The sequence below is a fragment of the Poecilia mexicana genome, unplaced genomic scaffold (genome assembly GCF_051168715.1).
Source record: "Poecilia mexicana isolate PSO_F unplaced genomic scaffold, ASM5116871v1 scaffold_18, whole genome shotgun sequence".
Lineage (NCBI taxonomy): Eukaryota > Metazoa > Chordata > Actinopteri > Cyprinodontiformes > Poeciliidae > Poecilia > Poecilia mexicana.
This window is the reverse complement of record NW_028263387.1, coordinates 10,477,519-10,495,148: the sequence shown is the minus strand read 5'-3', so window position 1 is coordinate 10,495,148 and position 17,630 is coordinate 10,477,519. Positions and strand designations below refer to the sequence as shown.

The window sequence follows — 17,630 nt, the reverse complement described above, 5'->3', positions numbered from 1 at the left end:
TATAGGGCTACTTTGTTATAAAAAGTATTGGCACAGGGGGCTAATTATAATACAGTACAACACACCACATTTCAGGTTTTTATTTCCTTCCACTTTCACTCTGAATCATTAAGTTTGTGGTTGCGACAGGAAAAAACAGGATATGAACACTCTTGTGAGGAACTGCTGATTCCTTCCACTGTATTTATGAGTTATGAAAACCTTAAAGCTGTTGTGTGCTAGCCTCCTAAATCTATCCATGTCTAAAGTCTAGCGGAAAACTCGTCTCACTGGCTTGTCATCAGTCCTAACGGAAATCACACGGGCTTTAGTCAAAATCCCGGTTTTCGACTAAATACACAAACAGCTTGCCATAAGACATGCACCAAATTACTACGGGGCAATTGCAGAGCGACAATGGCAGAATACTGATGAAAACGTTATAATTAAACGGAATAAGATTCGTACATACTGACTTACAAATGAATTAAAACATACTTTATACAGCTGTGAAGTACGACAAATTGGAATTTACATAACCTGTCTCTTTTTTTTGTTAAAATGGTACAAGCGCATCCTTACATTTTTTTTGTTTTTTCTCAGATCTCCAGAGTCACAATTGTCAGGCACAGTTTACTTCTATGACATTTTTCAAAGGTTACTTTAAAACTCATCGACATGAACAACAATGTTGTCGCTGCAGTACATTTACTGAATGCACAAATTGAACGTACATGACGCTAACCACAGTGAAACGAAATGTTTTCCAGCAGTTTCAATGGAAGCCTGTCACTGCAAGTCAAGACGCGGGTAAAAATTAGCTTCCGCAGAGCGGATAGAAGATTTACATTTTGAGCTCCTCCCCTGAAAAGAGCTACAGCCTCTTTAGAGAGGTCGGCTTTCCGCTATGTCGCGTTGACGCTGCAACTCAGGTATTTTCTAAGCAAATACAGACAATTCGTTGTGGTTAGCAGGCTGCGTCGGGTTTCGTTGTACCTTATCCTCAAAGCAAATGGATGTTTTTAAGCTATTACTTGTTCACTAAGGAGGTAAAAAAAAATGCTGTGAGTATTGTCAAATGTAGACGTGTTGCAATTCTAGAGATGTTTGCTGCTGAGAAATAATCTCTCCATAAGGCTTTCTGGATACATTAACTCATGTTTTGTGTTAATCGTGTTGCTTTACTCTCTTTGCCGTGTTGCAGGAGCTCATGCTAATCAACAGAAGGTTCTTCACCACTTCCTGAAGAAGAGGCGAATCCACACTGGAAACCCCATTGAGATGCTCCCACTGCTGTAGCAGAAATATGGCACTAGAGCCTCCACCCTGAAGAGCAAACATTTCCTGCTCATGTGTCAAGAGTCCATCAGGTCACCCCCTTTTGACTCATCCAATCCAGTGTATTAGTTCCAGTGGAGAGACACCTGTAACACCTTATACCTCTGTGGTGAAAGCCCTCACTGAGCTTGTTCAGTTTACTAAAGGTGGTGGCAGCTCTCTGTGTATAAATCCCACTCACCACGTTTTTCAGCTCCTTCGGGTTAAAAGTTGTGCAGTTATGACCTCGGAGTGGGGCGAGAAGTCCACGGCGGACCTCATGAGCAGATACGCCTCTAAGGAAATGGGACAAGGGGTGCCCAAAGAGGGGTGGCGGATCTGTCTGGCGCACGAATTCAAGGAGAAGAGGAAGCCCTTCCAGGCCAAAGATGTCTCGCTGTCCAATGTTATGGATCACATTGGCCTGGGAATCAGGTAAGACACAGAGATCATCCAAAATGCAAAAACAAAACGTGTTAAACCAGTGTTCAGAAGCTCTCCTAATAAGATGCCTACACAGTCTTGGTATAAAACCATTGCCATTTTGGTGTTTTCCTTGTAGCGGAGCACCAGTGACATTTATTCTGAAGAACAATGGAAGAAATATTTCCAACTACGGAATCTAGATCTGCTACAAGTCCAAAGTTCAGAGTGTCTAGTTGTTCTCTAAATAAATGCAAAACCTCTCCTGCAGTAAAGGATCCTAATAATGTAATTTTAAAGTTACATTCCGGATGTTGCATTTTGGTCTTGTTGAGAGAAAGGCTTTGGAGTCCTTGTATGATACTAATATATCAGATTCCAAAAAACTGCAGTGGTCACTTTTGTTTCTTTTTGAAGACAGATCAACAGGAAGCAGTCCAAGCGGAAGGAAACTAAATGATGCTTAATTTTCTAAAATGTTTAAAGTTTGGAGTGCGCTTGTGTACAATCCCATCCGCCTCTATTTCTCAGATATCCTTTAAATATAAGCCAGTGCAAATATTTGCCTTCAGTAGTCGCCTAATTAGTAAATAATGTGTATTTCATAGAACATCGAACAAACGGTATCTCAAGTTCTGACGATGTGTGAAAAAAGTTCAGTGGGTATAAATAGATTTTCAGGGCGCTGCATAGATAAAAATACCCCAGTATGAATGCTCTTGATTGTGCAAAGTATGCATATTCAGCAGCTTTCAAGAAGCCCACCATGCAGCCTTTACTTGCTGCAATCAAATTTATGCTGAACACGCGACTCGAGCAACCCTTCATGTTTTCATCAGCCATTTTCTCTATAAAATATGTCAACATCGTGCTTACAAACCTAACATGACGCAAGTGTGAGGGTTTCTTACTTTGGGTGCGAACACAATGAAGTTGTTTCGTTTCTTTATTTGTGCTTCCCTGAGATCCTCCGAGTTCCCTAAAAACCGGTTCAAACGGTCACTTCGGACCACGTAGGAACCGCACGACGATGCTCATACAGGGTGTGCCTCAGTCGGCCCTGTTGCCATGGCAGCTTTTGTTAATTATTGCAAAGATTTATGGCATCATAACTGGTGCGCTGAATAAACTTTGCTCAGAGAGAACATCGCCTCCAGCTCAGAGTTGTAGAATATCTAGACTTGCAGTCAATACTGTTTTTTTTTTTTTTTTTTTTTTTTAAAGATATGGTTACTGGGAGTTTTCAGCAAGTTGGCAGCCAAAGCAAAGCTCCACCTGGGTTGGGTTCAAGGTTGGCACTGTGTTCACATATCTGGACTGGGTCGGGGACCATTGTTTGCATTTCAGCTGGGCTGCAAACAGCAGTGTCCTGACAATAGCCTGAGCCCGCAGTGGCTTCAAATGACACGCTATGGTCGACTCCATTCATCTCGGCCTCAGTGCAGCCTGAGCTTTTATGTGGAGGTATTGTTCACAGCTGGTTGCTGATGTCAGACCTTCGTTGTCAGCAGACTCACCATGCCTGGATGAAGTGTTCATATCTGTTGAACTCATTGAGAATTTTGCGTGTGATGCCCTAAAGTAAAATTCTGCACAAAAATTTGTCTTGAAAAGTTATGTAATCAGTGATCAGAATCCACTTTTGTGTTATGCAAGTTCAGTATAATTTCAGCTATTCTGTGAGGAACTTGGAGGCCTTAAGACAAACGTAACCCTGTAGTAAAACTTGACAGTTAATGTTCAGGTAGTTTCCTCCTTTCAGTTGGACAGATGTTGAGATGTTTTGTAAAAAAAAAAAAAAAAAAAGAGGTCAAAAACAATCAGTCTTTAGATGTGCTAAGCTGTTGGACACATGCCCTACAGCAAAAGGAGGTCCTAGCAAGTTTTGACTCAGGAGGTTTGAATAAAGGCAAAATAGAAATGTGTGCTGCTGGAATTCAAATGATCCACTTTTCACCGTTTTGTTTTTACCCCCGATTATTGCAGTTTGCAAAAAAAAAAAAAAAAAAAAAAAGCCTCACATTATGTTGTAAAAGTGTAATAAAGCTGCCAATCTTTTTTTGATCTTTCACAACAACACACAAATGGGGAATTGTGTCGCCTGAAAAAATGTAGGTTAAGTGCATCGTGGGCTGTTAGTTCTGTGCATCAGCAGTGCTGAGCGTATTTCCTGTATTAGAAAACACAACAAACACAGCTTTATGCTGCTGCTTTTTTTTTTTTATTTTGTTTTTGCATATTAACAGAAAATCCGTCGTGTTTCCATTCGGAGCTCGGAGCATAAACAGATTATTGACTCTGCTCCGGGCACTGCAAGCAGCTTGAGCGGTTTTGTTACATTGCCTAATTAATATTTGACTGGGCAGCCCCGGCGTCACGACTAGACACACACGTCTGTGAGCACACTACTAACAACGCTCAGATGAAGTGGACCTGAGACTGTGAGAGCGCTGGCCTCGTTTTACAAGTCCGTCCTTTGTGTAGTTGCACAATTCCCTCTATTTTCTCTCGCTCTGTGTGTTTGTGTGTCCCGCTTTGGCTGAGAGTCCTAAAGGCCTGGAAACTCCTGTAGCTCCAGAGAGCAGAGAAACAAGAACAAGCTGGGAGAAAATGTGTTTATTACCAGTTTGGGGCTTTTAAAAGTAAAGTATACTGCTTTTGTCTAAATTAGTCAAGATGTTCTTTTTTTTTTTGTGACATTTCGATATGTTGAGGAAGGAAAATTGTCAGTATAAAGAGGAGGCTTTCTGTGAAGGGGTATGAATGCTCGTCTGGAACAGTCAGAGCAGGGTAACCGGTCAGCCTGTGCCGTGCAGATGTGTTATCTTACGGTGGAGCTGCACTGGAAGAAGGTGAGGTCATATACCCGAGATAACACACAGCAGAGCCATAAACACTTATGTTTATGTGGAACACACACATCTAGATGCATCAAATTTTACTCTTTAACTTAAGACTCGTCTGTTAGTTGTGTGAGAAACACATTATTCAGAATAATGTCCAGATAATCAGAATTGATATTCAGTCCACCAATGATGTGACTATTTAGGACAACTAAACTAACTATGTTATCCTGGTAAAAACCAGCCCGGGGATTAGAGTTTGGACCCTGGGCTATTCAGAAACGATTTCTTCCTGGAGGCAAGGCCTCGGTTGAAATTTAAAACTTTAAACATTTGGCTGTAATGTATGTAATGCGCCAGCTTGATGCTATGAAGCTTGCCTGAAATTGCCTGTACTGTAAACAACAGTCCTTCACTGCAAAGAGAGAAGTGCCGAACCAAACGATGCAAATGCTGATGTCAATTCAGTATCTGGAAGTGTGGGTAACACGGACTGAACGGCTTCGTTCACTTCCTCCACTGCCATCGCTAAAACTACTGACAGATTACAATCTTAAAATGGGGACAAAAATCATCATAATGGTTCACAGCTTCACCTTCTGTTCACTGGTTGACCCGGTTGAAATTCTACTGAAGGAATCCAAGTATATGGGAGAAACCTCACAGAGCTGTGAAGAGAGATGAGAATCGAGCGGAATTGTGTAGGAAGGCATTGATCATCTTATGGACTAACCCGCTGGTGTAATCTTGTTGACATGCCATTAAATTGTATAAAATTTTTAATTCATTGCCCTTTTTTCCCCAGCATTGCGCCTCCTCATTCTTCTAATAAATTGGCCAAAGAAGAATAAACTGGCTCACATCTTCCTCACTTAAAGCGAAAGTGCAAAGTTTTCACAACTTAACTTTCCTCTGCATGTTTTCCAGGTATCTTAAATGGTGGTACAAGAAGACTCAAGTGGAGAAGAAGGCTCCGTTCATCGATATGTTTCGAGCTCTGCCTCTACGGCAAATATATGGTTGGTTTGATTCGGTTATACAGAAGAAGAGTAATTTCACATTATGTTCTAATGTGAAATAAAGGTATCTCTACTGCCTTCAGTAGAAATGAGTGCAGTGGCAACAGTGTCTCTCTGATGAAGGCAGTTTGTCTGTGAAAGAAAAAAAAATTAACAGTTCATGTTCATGCTGGACTTAAAGGATTATAATTGAATAAACACATCTTCTAATGCATTTACTTGATCTCAAAATCTGCACTTAATTTAAGTACGTTTATTCAGTGGTTAAGGATTATTTGTTTGATCAAAATAAAAGGTGCCACATTTGTTGTCATTTCTAACAAATCACAGGAGACAAATGTAAATCTGTTTTTCTCTTGGCACAGCACACAGGTCAATTTCTGTTATGCACTCTTCAAAGGCGGGAAGACAATACATTTCACCATTTAATAAGTGTCAGTGTGCCTGATTTAAGACATGGTTACTGGCCTAAATTTGTGAGGATGGTTGAGGAAATGCAAAAATGTATCCAGAGCTCGGTGTTGGAGAACTGCAGCATCGAGTGGCACAACTACTATTTTATCCAAAACCTTTTGGAAACATCTTTACCAGGGTTGACATTAATAGCAGGAGGTCAATAAATCATTAGACAAAACTCGCTGGATTTGTTTAAGGCTCAACTGGAATTACTTTTTAGTTTTCCTGCAGAGCTGGACTAAGCTTATGTAAACCTTCATGTTTTCATAGAGTTGGGATTAGCCGCGAGTGAGCTCATCCGTTTGTCCTTCCTTTGACATTCCTCTCCTCCTTCTGCCGGCATGTTCAGGTGCTCCTCTTGGCGGTATCGGAGGCGGCACCATTACGAGAGGCTGGCGGGGGGAGTTCTGCAGATGGCAGCTAAACCCGGGGATGTACCACTACAAAACCGTCATAGCCAACCAGGTACCTCATAACCCAAAAGTCATCATGATGGGGCATCTTGACTGGGAATGCAAGGAAACTGGGCCTCCTTTTGCTTTTGTAGTAGACTAGAGTAAACACAAGATGATATGGTTTTTGTGGAATAACAGTACAAGAATCTCGCACGCTGGCGTAACAACAGACATGTTGCCCAACCTCGCCAACTGTACTTTTATAATGACTAACAAGAGTGATGGGTAGCTTCCCATCATGACTGTTAGTGTTTTTTAAGGCTGGAAATAGTTCTCAATAGCCCTGTTTGACTTTATGAGTAAAGGAGAAGTATGACAGCTTTCTTTCAGTCTTGCCAGGAGAGAGCAGCAACTAGCCGGTGAGACGCAGTGCACACTTTAGGGAGCCCATACCAGACGTGGGCTGCGTACGGGTTTCAGAACCGCCAAAGTCTACTTTCGTGACACACTTTCAGTGAGACACTGTGAGTGGATTTTTCTTTCCAGCTGTATTGAGCATAGAGTCACTGTCTGTTTTCATGAAGTCCACTTGCCAAATGAAGGCTGCTAAATGTTTACAAATTCACATGTTTAGATAAACTTCCAGTTGTTGGTTGTGGAAAGTGAAGGAACGCCACTCGTCAATCGTCTTATGCAACACTGTTTGAAGTCTAGAGGAAGCTAGTGGCAGCTATCTTGGCAGATAGACTGATGATATTTCTTCTCATATCAGATCATTACACTATGAACAGCAGAGCGATTAAAAATGTTCATATTGTTCCCAGAGGAGTTCAAGTCAGATCTTTAAGGCCTTTGCTGGCGAGCCAACCAATGGTGTACATCGATGTCCGCAGTGGTGGATTGCCCTGCAGAAAAATTTTGAACATTTACACAAAATAGTTTGTTAAAATCCTTGCAGAAGGAAAATCTTGATCAGAACTTTGTCTTGACAACTAAAAGCCTGTCCAGTGCGTCTGTGTGTTCATTCAGACTGTGTAAAAAAAAAAACAACAAAAAACAACTTGCCGTTTAGTTGAAGTGCAATCACTGAGTCAGGTTTAATTTATTGTAAATTTATTGCACACAGTTATTTAATGATGCCATCTTTATTTATGAACTGAAAAACTTTTTCTTGGAATTTCCTAGAGTCAGTTTTCAGGAACGTGCGAGAAAAACTTGTTTCTTTCCCAATCACTATTGTTCTGGATTTTACAGCTGATGGTTACGTCTTGCTCGTTCTGCATAGTTAAGCATCTCCTTCTCCTGTTGCAGTTCACTGTGTGTTTGCGCCGTGGAGGACAAACGGTTTACCAGCAGGTTCTGTCCGTGGAGCGTCCGCCAACGCTGCAAGGCTGGAACTGGGGCTACTGCGGAGAGTACGCCTTCTATCACGCCTTGTACCCGCGCGCCTGGACCGTGTACCAGCTGCCGGGCCAGAACGTCACCCTCACCTGTCGGCAGATATCCCCCGTCATCCCTCATGACTATCAGGTCGGTGACGTTTCTCTTACTGCACGCTCGGCCTTAAACATGCATCCGTTACACAAATTCTAACAAGGTCTTTCTGGAAATGTAAAGTTGTTGATGCCTCCGCTGTTAATACAGTATGTTCTTCTTGACTCATTAGGAAAGCACTTAGTCTTTTCATATTAACAATTTAGTACCATGCAAGGTTAGAACACATATTGAGAGATTCCCGTTTGGTCAGACATTTTGGATCGATTTCCTGTTTTAGACCCAATTGCAACACGAAGTTCCCCAGATTATCCTGATATTTTAAAGATATAATAAAGCCGTGAACCATATAAAGGCTCCAATGAGTTGGTGTGAGAAATAATTTAAACATTTAAGACTGAGGATGTAAGCAAGTTCAGACGAGCAGCAGATTTCTCACGGTCATTTCTTTACTTATGAAATTCAGTGGCCATCTGCCTCACTTGGAGTTCTTTTGTTTTTCCCATTTTGAAGAATGGCCATCAGAAACAATGTAACAGGACATTAGACTACAGAACACCCATTAAAAGGTTTTGTTTATTTATTTGCAAAAAAAAAAGAACAGACCCGTGTATTTTTTCACACTAACGCATAACTGTGAATTTATTGCAAAATTCAGTTTCCACAAACTTTGTCAAATATATTAAGTGACTGCTAATTCCCACCTGTCAGCAGTGATAGTTAGCATTATTTTTACTTCTACTGCACTTCAACTTAACTTGATGTCAAATTATAGTTTGTGATCGATTATAGCCAGTAAAAAAAAAAAAAATATATATATATATATATATATTTACCATCATACATAAGCGCAAATGTCACAAAATGCTGAGGAAATATTTCTAAATGATAAAAAAAAAAAAAATCAAAAAAACAATAGTGAAATCCTGGGCTGACTGGATTACTGTGGCTCTGGTTATTTGGATAAAACCAGTTTGTACTTAACCCAGGATGTTCTCCCCTTCACTCTGAGTAAATTAGCTCAGATTAAACATTGAAATCATTTATATCCCTCAGTAGCAGCTGAGTTTATTTGAAGGCTTTTAACACATCCTCACCTACGGTGTCGATAAAAATATTTGGGCGCTCTTACGACTTCAGCCCAAACTTGTCATAAATCTCCACCATGACTTTTAGCCTCTGAGGTGAAAATCACTCTGTCAGGTTTATTAATACCATGTCCATGGAATGAGAGCTTACAGAATCAGATTCTTGATCAGGTCAAAGTGAGGAGCTAGACAGTCAACACGACATTTTTATACCGAGGACAAAGGATCATAAACGCACGAGACATTCTGGCTCCTTTTTGCAGCTGTGGAAAACAATGGCTAACCTTGGGTGTGGCGCACAGACAAAAAGAAAAGGCAAACATAACATAACCATCAGATTAATAAGGTTATAAGATGTCAGTCTGAAATTACATTTTCTACCACACCAAAAACAGATTTAAAGTTCTCCTAAAGCTTTTTCTGTTGTTTTTTTTCTGTATGGTTTCCACATCTGAAGCAACCTGTTGAGTATCGTTGCCTCTCCTCAGGACTCGAGTCTCCCAGCGGCAGTATTTGTGTGGGACATAGAGAACAAGAACGACTACGCTCTGGATGTCTCCATCATGTTTACAATGGTCAACGGGTCGGGACACAAGGACGACAAGAGTGGCGGCCACTGGAATGAGCCGTTCCACCTGGAGAAGGACGGGGAGGCGGTGTCCGGAGTCCTGCTGCACCACTGCACCGCGACGAACCCCTACACCCTGTGCATCGCCGCGCGAGAGCAGGTTCACTTCATTTATGTTGTCAGAAGCAAGAAATAGATTAATCGTACGCTGAATTAAAACGAGCTCAATAATTTGCATTTGCGTGATTTATTGTCTTCCTCTTTTCTGTCTCGTTTTCTACCAAAACCTGGATGACAAAAGTCTTCATTCTGGTGCTTTGGTCTCATCTAGCCCTTTTTTTAAAGGATAATTTTGTTTTCAGAAACTTCATATTTTATTTAATTTATTGTTTCTGGTATTCTGTTTAATTATTTTGGATATTTAAAATGTCTTCCAGTGCCAGTGATCTTTGAGGATGTGTTGTTTCATTATCATGCCATTACCATTATATCACTTGAAAATGGTCTTAAAACAATAATACCGTGTATCGCTGTAATTTCTGGGACAATTTATCGTCCAGAAAAAATTATCGTCACAGGTCTACTTAGGTGTATCTTGATAAAAGTAAAGTAACTGCACTGTGGCTGGTCAGCATCTTCATAGTTTTTCTACTAAATATCCATTTCTAAGAGATTAAACTGAAGTTTTTAACCTCAACAGGCTGACAGGGAGGTGAGCCATCAGACGGCCTTCAGTCCAAAAGGAACCTGCAGCGGTCTGTGGAGCGACTTGATCACTGACGGACGACTGGACTCCCCCACAGGTTAATCTGCTAGCTGATCCTCTGAAACGTGTAAATGGGACCAAACCAAACTGCAGTGTTTTTAATGCAGAAAAAATGAAAAAAGGTAGTTTAACTAGAGGACAAAAGCTGCCCAGGACAACTATGTAATATTTAATCACCCCCTAAATGTACCTAGGTGAACGTCAGCCGATATGTAACGCCAAAATTATTCATTCAGTTTCAAGAATTCATATTTTACAGACTATAATAAGCAAATCTCACTTTTATACTCTTTTGTCTACTTTTCTATTTAAGTTTAAAATAAATTCTTCATTATTTGATGAGATGTGTTTGGATTGTTCTTTGGACAGATGAGACCAAAGCCAAGATGGCCGCCACTCCTGTCAGCCATGACGGCTAGAACGACTTTTTATTTTTTACAGTGATGGAGGAGTTATGATTTTGGCACACTGCAATCTTTGAGTCAACCAGAAACTCCTCTACATCAAAGCAGTTATTGTTGCCAGAAGTACTTCAACAAGTCATTAAATCACAAGGAGTGATTCATCTATTAAAGAAAAGTTAATTTGTATGCTTGAAATCAAACTTGAATCATTTTAGAACCTCATAAAGAACAGATCTTTTTTTATTATTATTTTGATGTGATGCAAAAATATCTAAAATTGAAAGTTTTTCTTTTTTTTAAAAATACACCCAATAAAGATACATTCAGTACTACGGTTGTAATTTCTTCTGACCCAAATGTGGATAAATGAAGGTGTCAAAGGTCAGGTGATCATCTTCATCTCAGTGAAAGGAGCTGAATTAGACAGAGATGCTGTTTACTGTCCGATTCACCTTCGTCACCTGTTGACCTGTGCAGGATCCAGCCCACCAACCCAGAAGGGAGAGAAGGTAGCAGCTGCGCTGGCGGTGAGCTGCTCGGTGCCGGCTCTTAAACTCAACAGCCTGGAGTTCTGCCTGGCCTGGGACATGCCCAGAATCACCTTCGGGTCCGGGGAGAGGGAACACGTCAGGTGATTCTTGCGTCACAGTAGTCACAGTTCAGGGATCTGAAATCGTGGTTGTAAGGATGTAAATGAATTTCCATCACCAGGATTTAACATTTAGTCTTCTTAAATTAGTTTGTTTTTACATTCTTTTGAGATCTACAGTTGTAAGAACTTGATACTTGCCGAAACATGTAACACTGCACTTATTTTACCTGTTTACTTGGTTTGGCTGTTGAGCTCCAACGTCACATAGGCAAAGCATACCTCCTCCCTTGTTTGCTTTGCCGTCGTTCTCAGGTTACAGAGCAAGAAGAGCCCACTAGTCCCGCCTTAATTTGTTTACCCATGGTTTAGATCAGAGTGGTATTCCTCATTACTTATTCGCCTCACATCCCACCAGAGCCAGTCACTTTTCTCTTATGTGCAATACATGAGGAAAAAGGCAAAAAAAAACAACAAAAACAACAAGCATTTCTTTGGGATAAATAATAGATGTATGTCCTTAATCTCTAACCCTGATTTATCTTGGACTTCTTTATTAAACAAAGTGTTTTTTTTATTTTTATTTTTTATAGGAGATATGCTCGATACTTTGGGGACAAAGGAGATGCATCTCCGTCCCTCAGCCATTACGCACTGACACACTACAAACAGTGGGAGAAATCCATTGAGGAGTGGCAGAGACCCATTTTACAGGACAGGTACTTTAGTTTCAGAAGACGCATCTCAATAAAATGAAAATACTGAAAAGTTAAATTAGCTCAACACTTGAGTAAAAAAGGTAAAACTTTTATATTTTGTATAAGTGACATATTTCATGTGTGTTTCTGTTCATCACCACAAAAAAATGACAAATGGATGGATTTTCTTTCTTTTTTTTTTTTTTGCTTGTAGCTGTTTTGTGATTTTTGCATAAGAACCTTCTGTTTTTTGGTTTGTCTTTGAACTACGTTTCTCCCATGCGTCCCAGTTCTCTCCCGCCTTGGTACAAGTCCGCTCTGTTTAACGAGCTGTACTTCGTGGCGGACGGAGGAACCGTGTGGACGGAGCTTTCGGAGGATGCTGACATCAGCGGCGGTGTGCGCAGTGAGGACGGCGGTCTGCCAGCTCAGCCTGCTCTCGTCAAGGAGTACGGCCGATTTGCTTACCTAGAAGGTAGGCAAAAGGAGAATCACTAGTTGGTTAAAATGCACAAATATTCACTGTTTTGTTGTTTTATTTTAAATCGGATAAAACGTTCAGACAGCAGCGATGACTTTCAGATTGAATAAAATGTTGCCCTGTTTTCCAGGTCAGGAATACAGAATGTATAACACGTACGACGTGCACTTCTACGCCTCCTTCGCACTTATCATGCTGTGGCCCAAGCTAGCCTTGAGTGTGCAATATGATATTGGTGAGTGAACTCATAGAGCCCTTTCCATAACCCGACTGTTCATCAACGATCCCTGCTAGACCAGTTTTAGGCCATCAGTCTCCACCGATCGTGAAAACGTGCTCCATCTTTTGACCCATCAATCTTCCCTCAGCTGGCACCGTGGTTCAGCAGGATCCTACAGAGAGGCTGCATCTGATGAACGGCCGTTACTCTCCTGTCAAGACAAAAAACGTGGTGCCTCATGACATAGGAGACCCAGGTAGGGGAGAAACGATCCAGATAACCTCACTGTGAGAGCATCCCAGTGGACTACTCCAGTCGTTTACGACTAAAGTACATAATAAACCTGACTGATGCCTTGTTCTTTACAACTAACTGTCTTTATAAGGCTCTTATCTGTTTGACTTTTGTATATGCTTTTGATTATACAACACATTTCTCTACCTAGATGACGAGCCTTGGCAGAGGTTAAATGCTTATCTTATCCACGACACCGCAGACTGGAAGGACCTGAACCTGAAGTTTGTCCTGCAGGTCTACAGGGACTTTCATCTGACCCAGGACAGTCAGTACCTGCGGGACATGTGGCCCATCTGCCAGGTTTAACTCTTTATTCATTGTTTAATCAATGTTTACTTCAAAATGTCCATCCAGGTATGGGCCAGTATCAGATTCTTGCTGTATAAAGACCCTAAAAATGTATAAAATATGAAATAAAGCTACAGTCTATAACATGATCTAGTAGCTTTCAGCAGCCTGCTTATTGGCAGAGAAACCTTAAGCCACTTCTGCAGTTTATCTGCCTTCTCCACAAAAGGACTTCAAACTGTCAGAAGATAAAAGGAAACATTTTTCAGGTTTGAAACTGTAACCTTTCAAAAACCTCGGTCCGAGTAACTGAACCTGTAACCTCCTTCGGCACAGAATAAATAGTTCTGTGAAATGTTTACAGAAGGATGGGATGCGAATGACTGAGTAAAGCACTCACAAATCAATGTGAAAAGCTCATGTACCAAACTGTTAACATAGCATTGTTCCTGCACTTGCAGCAAGACACGTCATGAAGAGGTGAACTTTTGCACAAGGAACCAACATGGATTATTTCACTCAACAATAATCTGCTTTAAACTCACCCAGCTTTTGTACCAAACCATATTAACTTACCTGCTTTGGTTCTCTGAGGATTAATGATACATAATGTTTAGGCTGTGATGGAGTCTGAGTTGAAGTTTGACCAGGACGGAGACGGCCTGATAGAAAACTCTGGATACGCAGATCAGACGTACGATGGCTGGACTGTGACTGGACCGAGGTGAGGCCCGTTTTACTCAGATGGGGTCGGCTGAAGTGAAGCAGTTTTCCTAAAAGGTGTTCTGGAGTCCTTACAACTGCAGCTGAGTTACAAGTTTGCTGGTCTCTTTGTGTCCTGCAGTGCGTACTGCGGTGGGATGTGGCTGGCGTCCCTGTGTGTGATGTGTAAAATGGCCAGACTGGTGGACAGTGAAGAGGCTTACCGGCGTTACAAGGACCTCCTGGAGAGAGGCAGTGCAGCCTTTGATAAACTCTTATGGAACGGTACGCTCCAACATTTATCTGTCTGGGAGTTTCAAATTTTATCATTGAGGTAGAACATCTTCAGATCTACGGAGTGATGAAGTTAAGCATACTTCAAATGACCATTTAGCATTAAGTGCAGCTTGTATCATTCTTTTTTTTCCCCCTTCGATGTTTAGGAAAGTATTACAATTACGACAGCAGCGGGAGGGCGCTTTCTAACAGCATCATGTCTGATCAGTGTGCCGGACACTGGTTCCTCAGAGCATCTGGGTTGGAAAAAGAAGCATACCAAGTGAGTTAAACATCCTCCCATCGATGTTATTATTAAATGTGTTACCATTAATGTATTTTTATTTGCCTTTTAAAGTATCTCATTGGAAAAGGTTGATGAAAACTGCAAAATTACTTCCTCAAATTTGCAAAAAAAATAAAAACTTTACGCTCGCTTAAGGTGTTTTATTGGCATTTCCAAGAAAGAGAGAAGATGGAAACGCATTTTTCCAAATGAATTCTGACATGGCGGATACTTCCATCCAGATGTGATGGTCTGAAATTTTTCAGTACAGATTTCCAGTATGGAAATGTGTGTCGACTTTTATTTGCAAAGCAGCTCAAGCTCAGTATGGCTGAGTGGAAAGCATCTGTAATCATCGATTTTTGTGTTTGACCTGGATCAAATATGCTGTGATTTAGATAATTTCATTGTATCTCTGGCTGTGTCTTTAAGGGCAAAACACTCAGCACAAGTCTCTTTTACAGCCTCTGGAATTGGCTTCATCCATCATCTTCCTTTAACTCAGAGCAGTTTCCAGGGATATGAATGATTTTTGCAAAGTGCTGCATGACTTTTGTAAAAGTAGCCCCAAAGCCAATGCTTTCCAATTCATTTTTATGCGAATGTTGCCTTAAAATCCGGTCCTTTTTTTTCCTTACAGGCATTTCCCAAAGAAAAGATCCGGCGCGCACTGAAATCTGTCTTTGACTTGAATGTAATGAGCTTCTCTGAAGGCCACATGGGCGCCGTTAACGGCATGCGTCCTGAGGGAGTGCCCGACCACTCCAGCGTCCAGTCAGATGAGGTCTGGATCGGAGTTGTGTACGGGCTGGCAGCTACTATGATTCATGAGGCGAGTGGAAGTTTTAATGGAGTAGATTTTAATTTGTTTTATTTTTAGTGGGACACAGTCAGCTTAATTATACCAACATTTTATTTTCATCAAGGTTTACTTCAAATGTGAAAGTTTTAGCCAAATTTGTAAAGTGTTTGATAAAGTCTGATGCCTTTGAGGTCAATACTTTTTCTGATCTTCTTTGAAGACCAGCTGTGAAGTTTAAAACGAGTCTCTTCTGTGATTATAAGCAGTAAATAAAATAAATCTAACTTTTCTTTTTCAGTTTAACACACTTTTTTCTTTGCCACATGTCACATTAAGTCCACTGAATTAAGGTTTTTGCACAATTTTTATTTCAATTTTAGACCTCGCCATCGCTCTGTAAGAGATTGCTATGGCCATCTTGTAACTTATGACTTTTGGAGATTATAAAACCTGAATACTAGTTTTAACACTGTAAACAATAATACTTTCACCTTAGTGAGAACTTTATTTAAGAAGCTCTTCTGAAGTTATGTTGATAGAGAGGAATTTCTCTCTTCATACCAATGAAGGCAGCTGAGGCTTTTACCTCTGGTGTTTCTCAAGGGTTTATTTTAGGCCCAGGATTGTTTTCATTGTATAAGTTGCATGTCAGCTTGTACATATAAAAAATGATATTGTAAAACCTTTATTAAGATGACTAAATTAACTCATTGATGAATATTTTTGAAGTTCTCCCATTTAAGAAGTCGGACTGTTCAAAGCTCAGTTTGCTGTTTTAATGAGTTTGATTCAGATTTTTAAACATTTATAAATATCTTAGTTTTGTTACCAAAACTACTGTTTTTCAGTTAGACCTCCTAGCTAAAGTAAAACCCTGTTCTTCCAGTTTTGTGGAAGTGAAAATAAAGTGAAACACGGTGGTGGCAGGATCATGCTTTTCTTTACGAGGGGCAGGGGTGGCTGTTGAGTTTATAGGAAGATAACTGGAGCCAATTACCCAATAATTGTTTTTGTCACATTTTTAACAAGATAATTCAGTACAACTTTGTGGTAGTGTTTAGGCAACATGGACATTAATGTGTTTTTGTTTTTCTTTGTACCTTAGGGTATGTTGGAGGAAGGTATGCGGACTGCAGAGGGTTGCTACCGAACAGTATGGGAGAGGCTGGGGATGGCCTTCCAGACTCCTGAAGCTTACTGCGAGAGGAGCATCTACCGCTCACTGGCCTACATGAGGCCTCTTAGTGTTTGGGCCATGCAGCTCGCTCTGGACACGTCCCAGAGGGACAACACTGTTCTAGCTAAAACCGGAGACAGCGGAGACAATGGCGAAATCAAACCTGATGTATTACCTACTGAAGAAAAAGAAAACAGTGATTCTCAACTAAATTAACTGGGAATTCCTTTCCCTTTAGTTTGTTTGGCTCAGTGGTTCATTGTCTAAATCGGACACTGTTATAATTAATTAAACAATCGTGTGTTAAAGGACTTTTCTCATGGCACTGCAAGTTGTCTTACACTTTGTGTGGTTGGGCATTTCTAAAACCAAGTCTCCATGTAAAGCAAGCTAACAATGCCATCTTTTGTTTCAGCAATATGTTGTCACATTGTGCACATGTACATATGCAAGCACTACATTTGATAATATGCCAATAGTATTTACACATTTGCAACGTCTGTATGTAATGTCAACTCCAGTTGAGTTAGAATGCTGTTAAGCAGTGAAATGTGTGATGAGTGGTATTTAAATGTATGGAAAAAATATTAACTTTTTTTGTTATTAAATAGAATTTAGTGCCTTTGAGCATGACTGTAAGCATTCAGTACACACATGTTGCTGCAACTTGTTTTCTTTCCTAAATGATAATCATGACAATCGCTAGGAATAAAGGACTGAAATTTAACACAATGTTGTTTTTTAAATGCAAATACCAGGCAACAAGTTGGTTTGAGCTGCTAACCTTCTCAGATATTTAATCCTTTAAACCTAGCAATCTTAGGTAATGCTAAATTATTATAATGACCATAAACTGAACTTTGTCACATGCATCCTGCAACAGCAATAAGGCACACAGATACCGGAGGAAAGTCCAAATCATCCTGCCTTTAGGGACGGAGAAAATGACGAAGAGGGGAAAACCAAACTGATTTCAGAGTTCGGAGTTCAGTCCCATATGTGGAAATGCTATGCTGCAACAGAACATTTTCTCAAAAATAATTAAGGAAAATGATTTGTCAG

The 17,630-nt window shown here is 40.5% G+C and overlaps 1 protein-coding gene across 3 annotated transcripts; it reads left to right on the top strand.

The window, feature by feature from the left end:
- Positions 1-771: 771 nt before the first annotated feature.
- gba2 (glucosidase, beta (bile acid) 2) lies at positions 772-17,300 on the top strand. 3 transcript variants are annotated; one of them, XM_015010735.2, is made up of 18 exons: positions 772-911; positions 1,184-1,731; positions 5,490-5,581; positions 6,387-6,502; positions 7,744-7,962; positions 9,503-9,742; positions 10,283-10,385; positions 11,230-11,383; positions 11,935-12,060; positions 12,330-12,514; positions 12,651-12,755; positions 12,889-12,996; positions 13,186-13,337; positions 13,943-14,049; positions 14,170-14,312; positions 14,471-14,586; positions 15,230-15,421; positions 16,497-17,300. In XM_015010735.2, exons 2-18 carry the CDS (start codon positions 1,538-1,540, stop codon positions 16,782-16,784), a joined length of 2,640 nt encoding a protein of 879 aa, XP_014866221.2. In that variant the 5' UTR covers positions 772-911; positions 1,184-1,537; the 3' UTR covers positions 16,785-17,300. The 3 variants fall into 3 exon arrangements, with proteins under 3 accessions (XP_014866221.2, XP_014866224.2, XP_014866223.2); XM_015010738.2 differs by having other exon boundaries at positions 851-1,028; XM_015010737.2 differs by having other exon boundaries at positions 851-1,043.
- Positions 17,301-17,630: the final 330 nt, after the last annotated feature.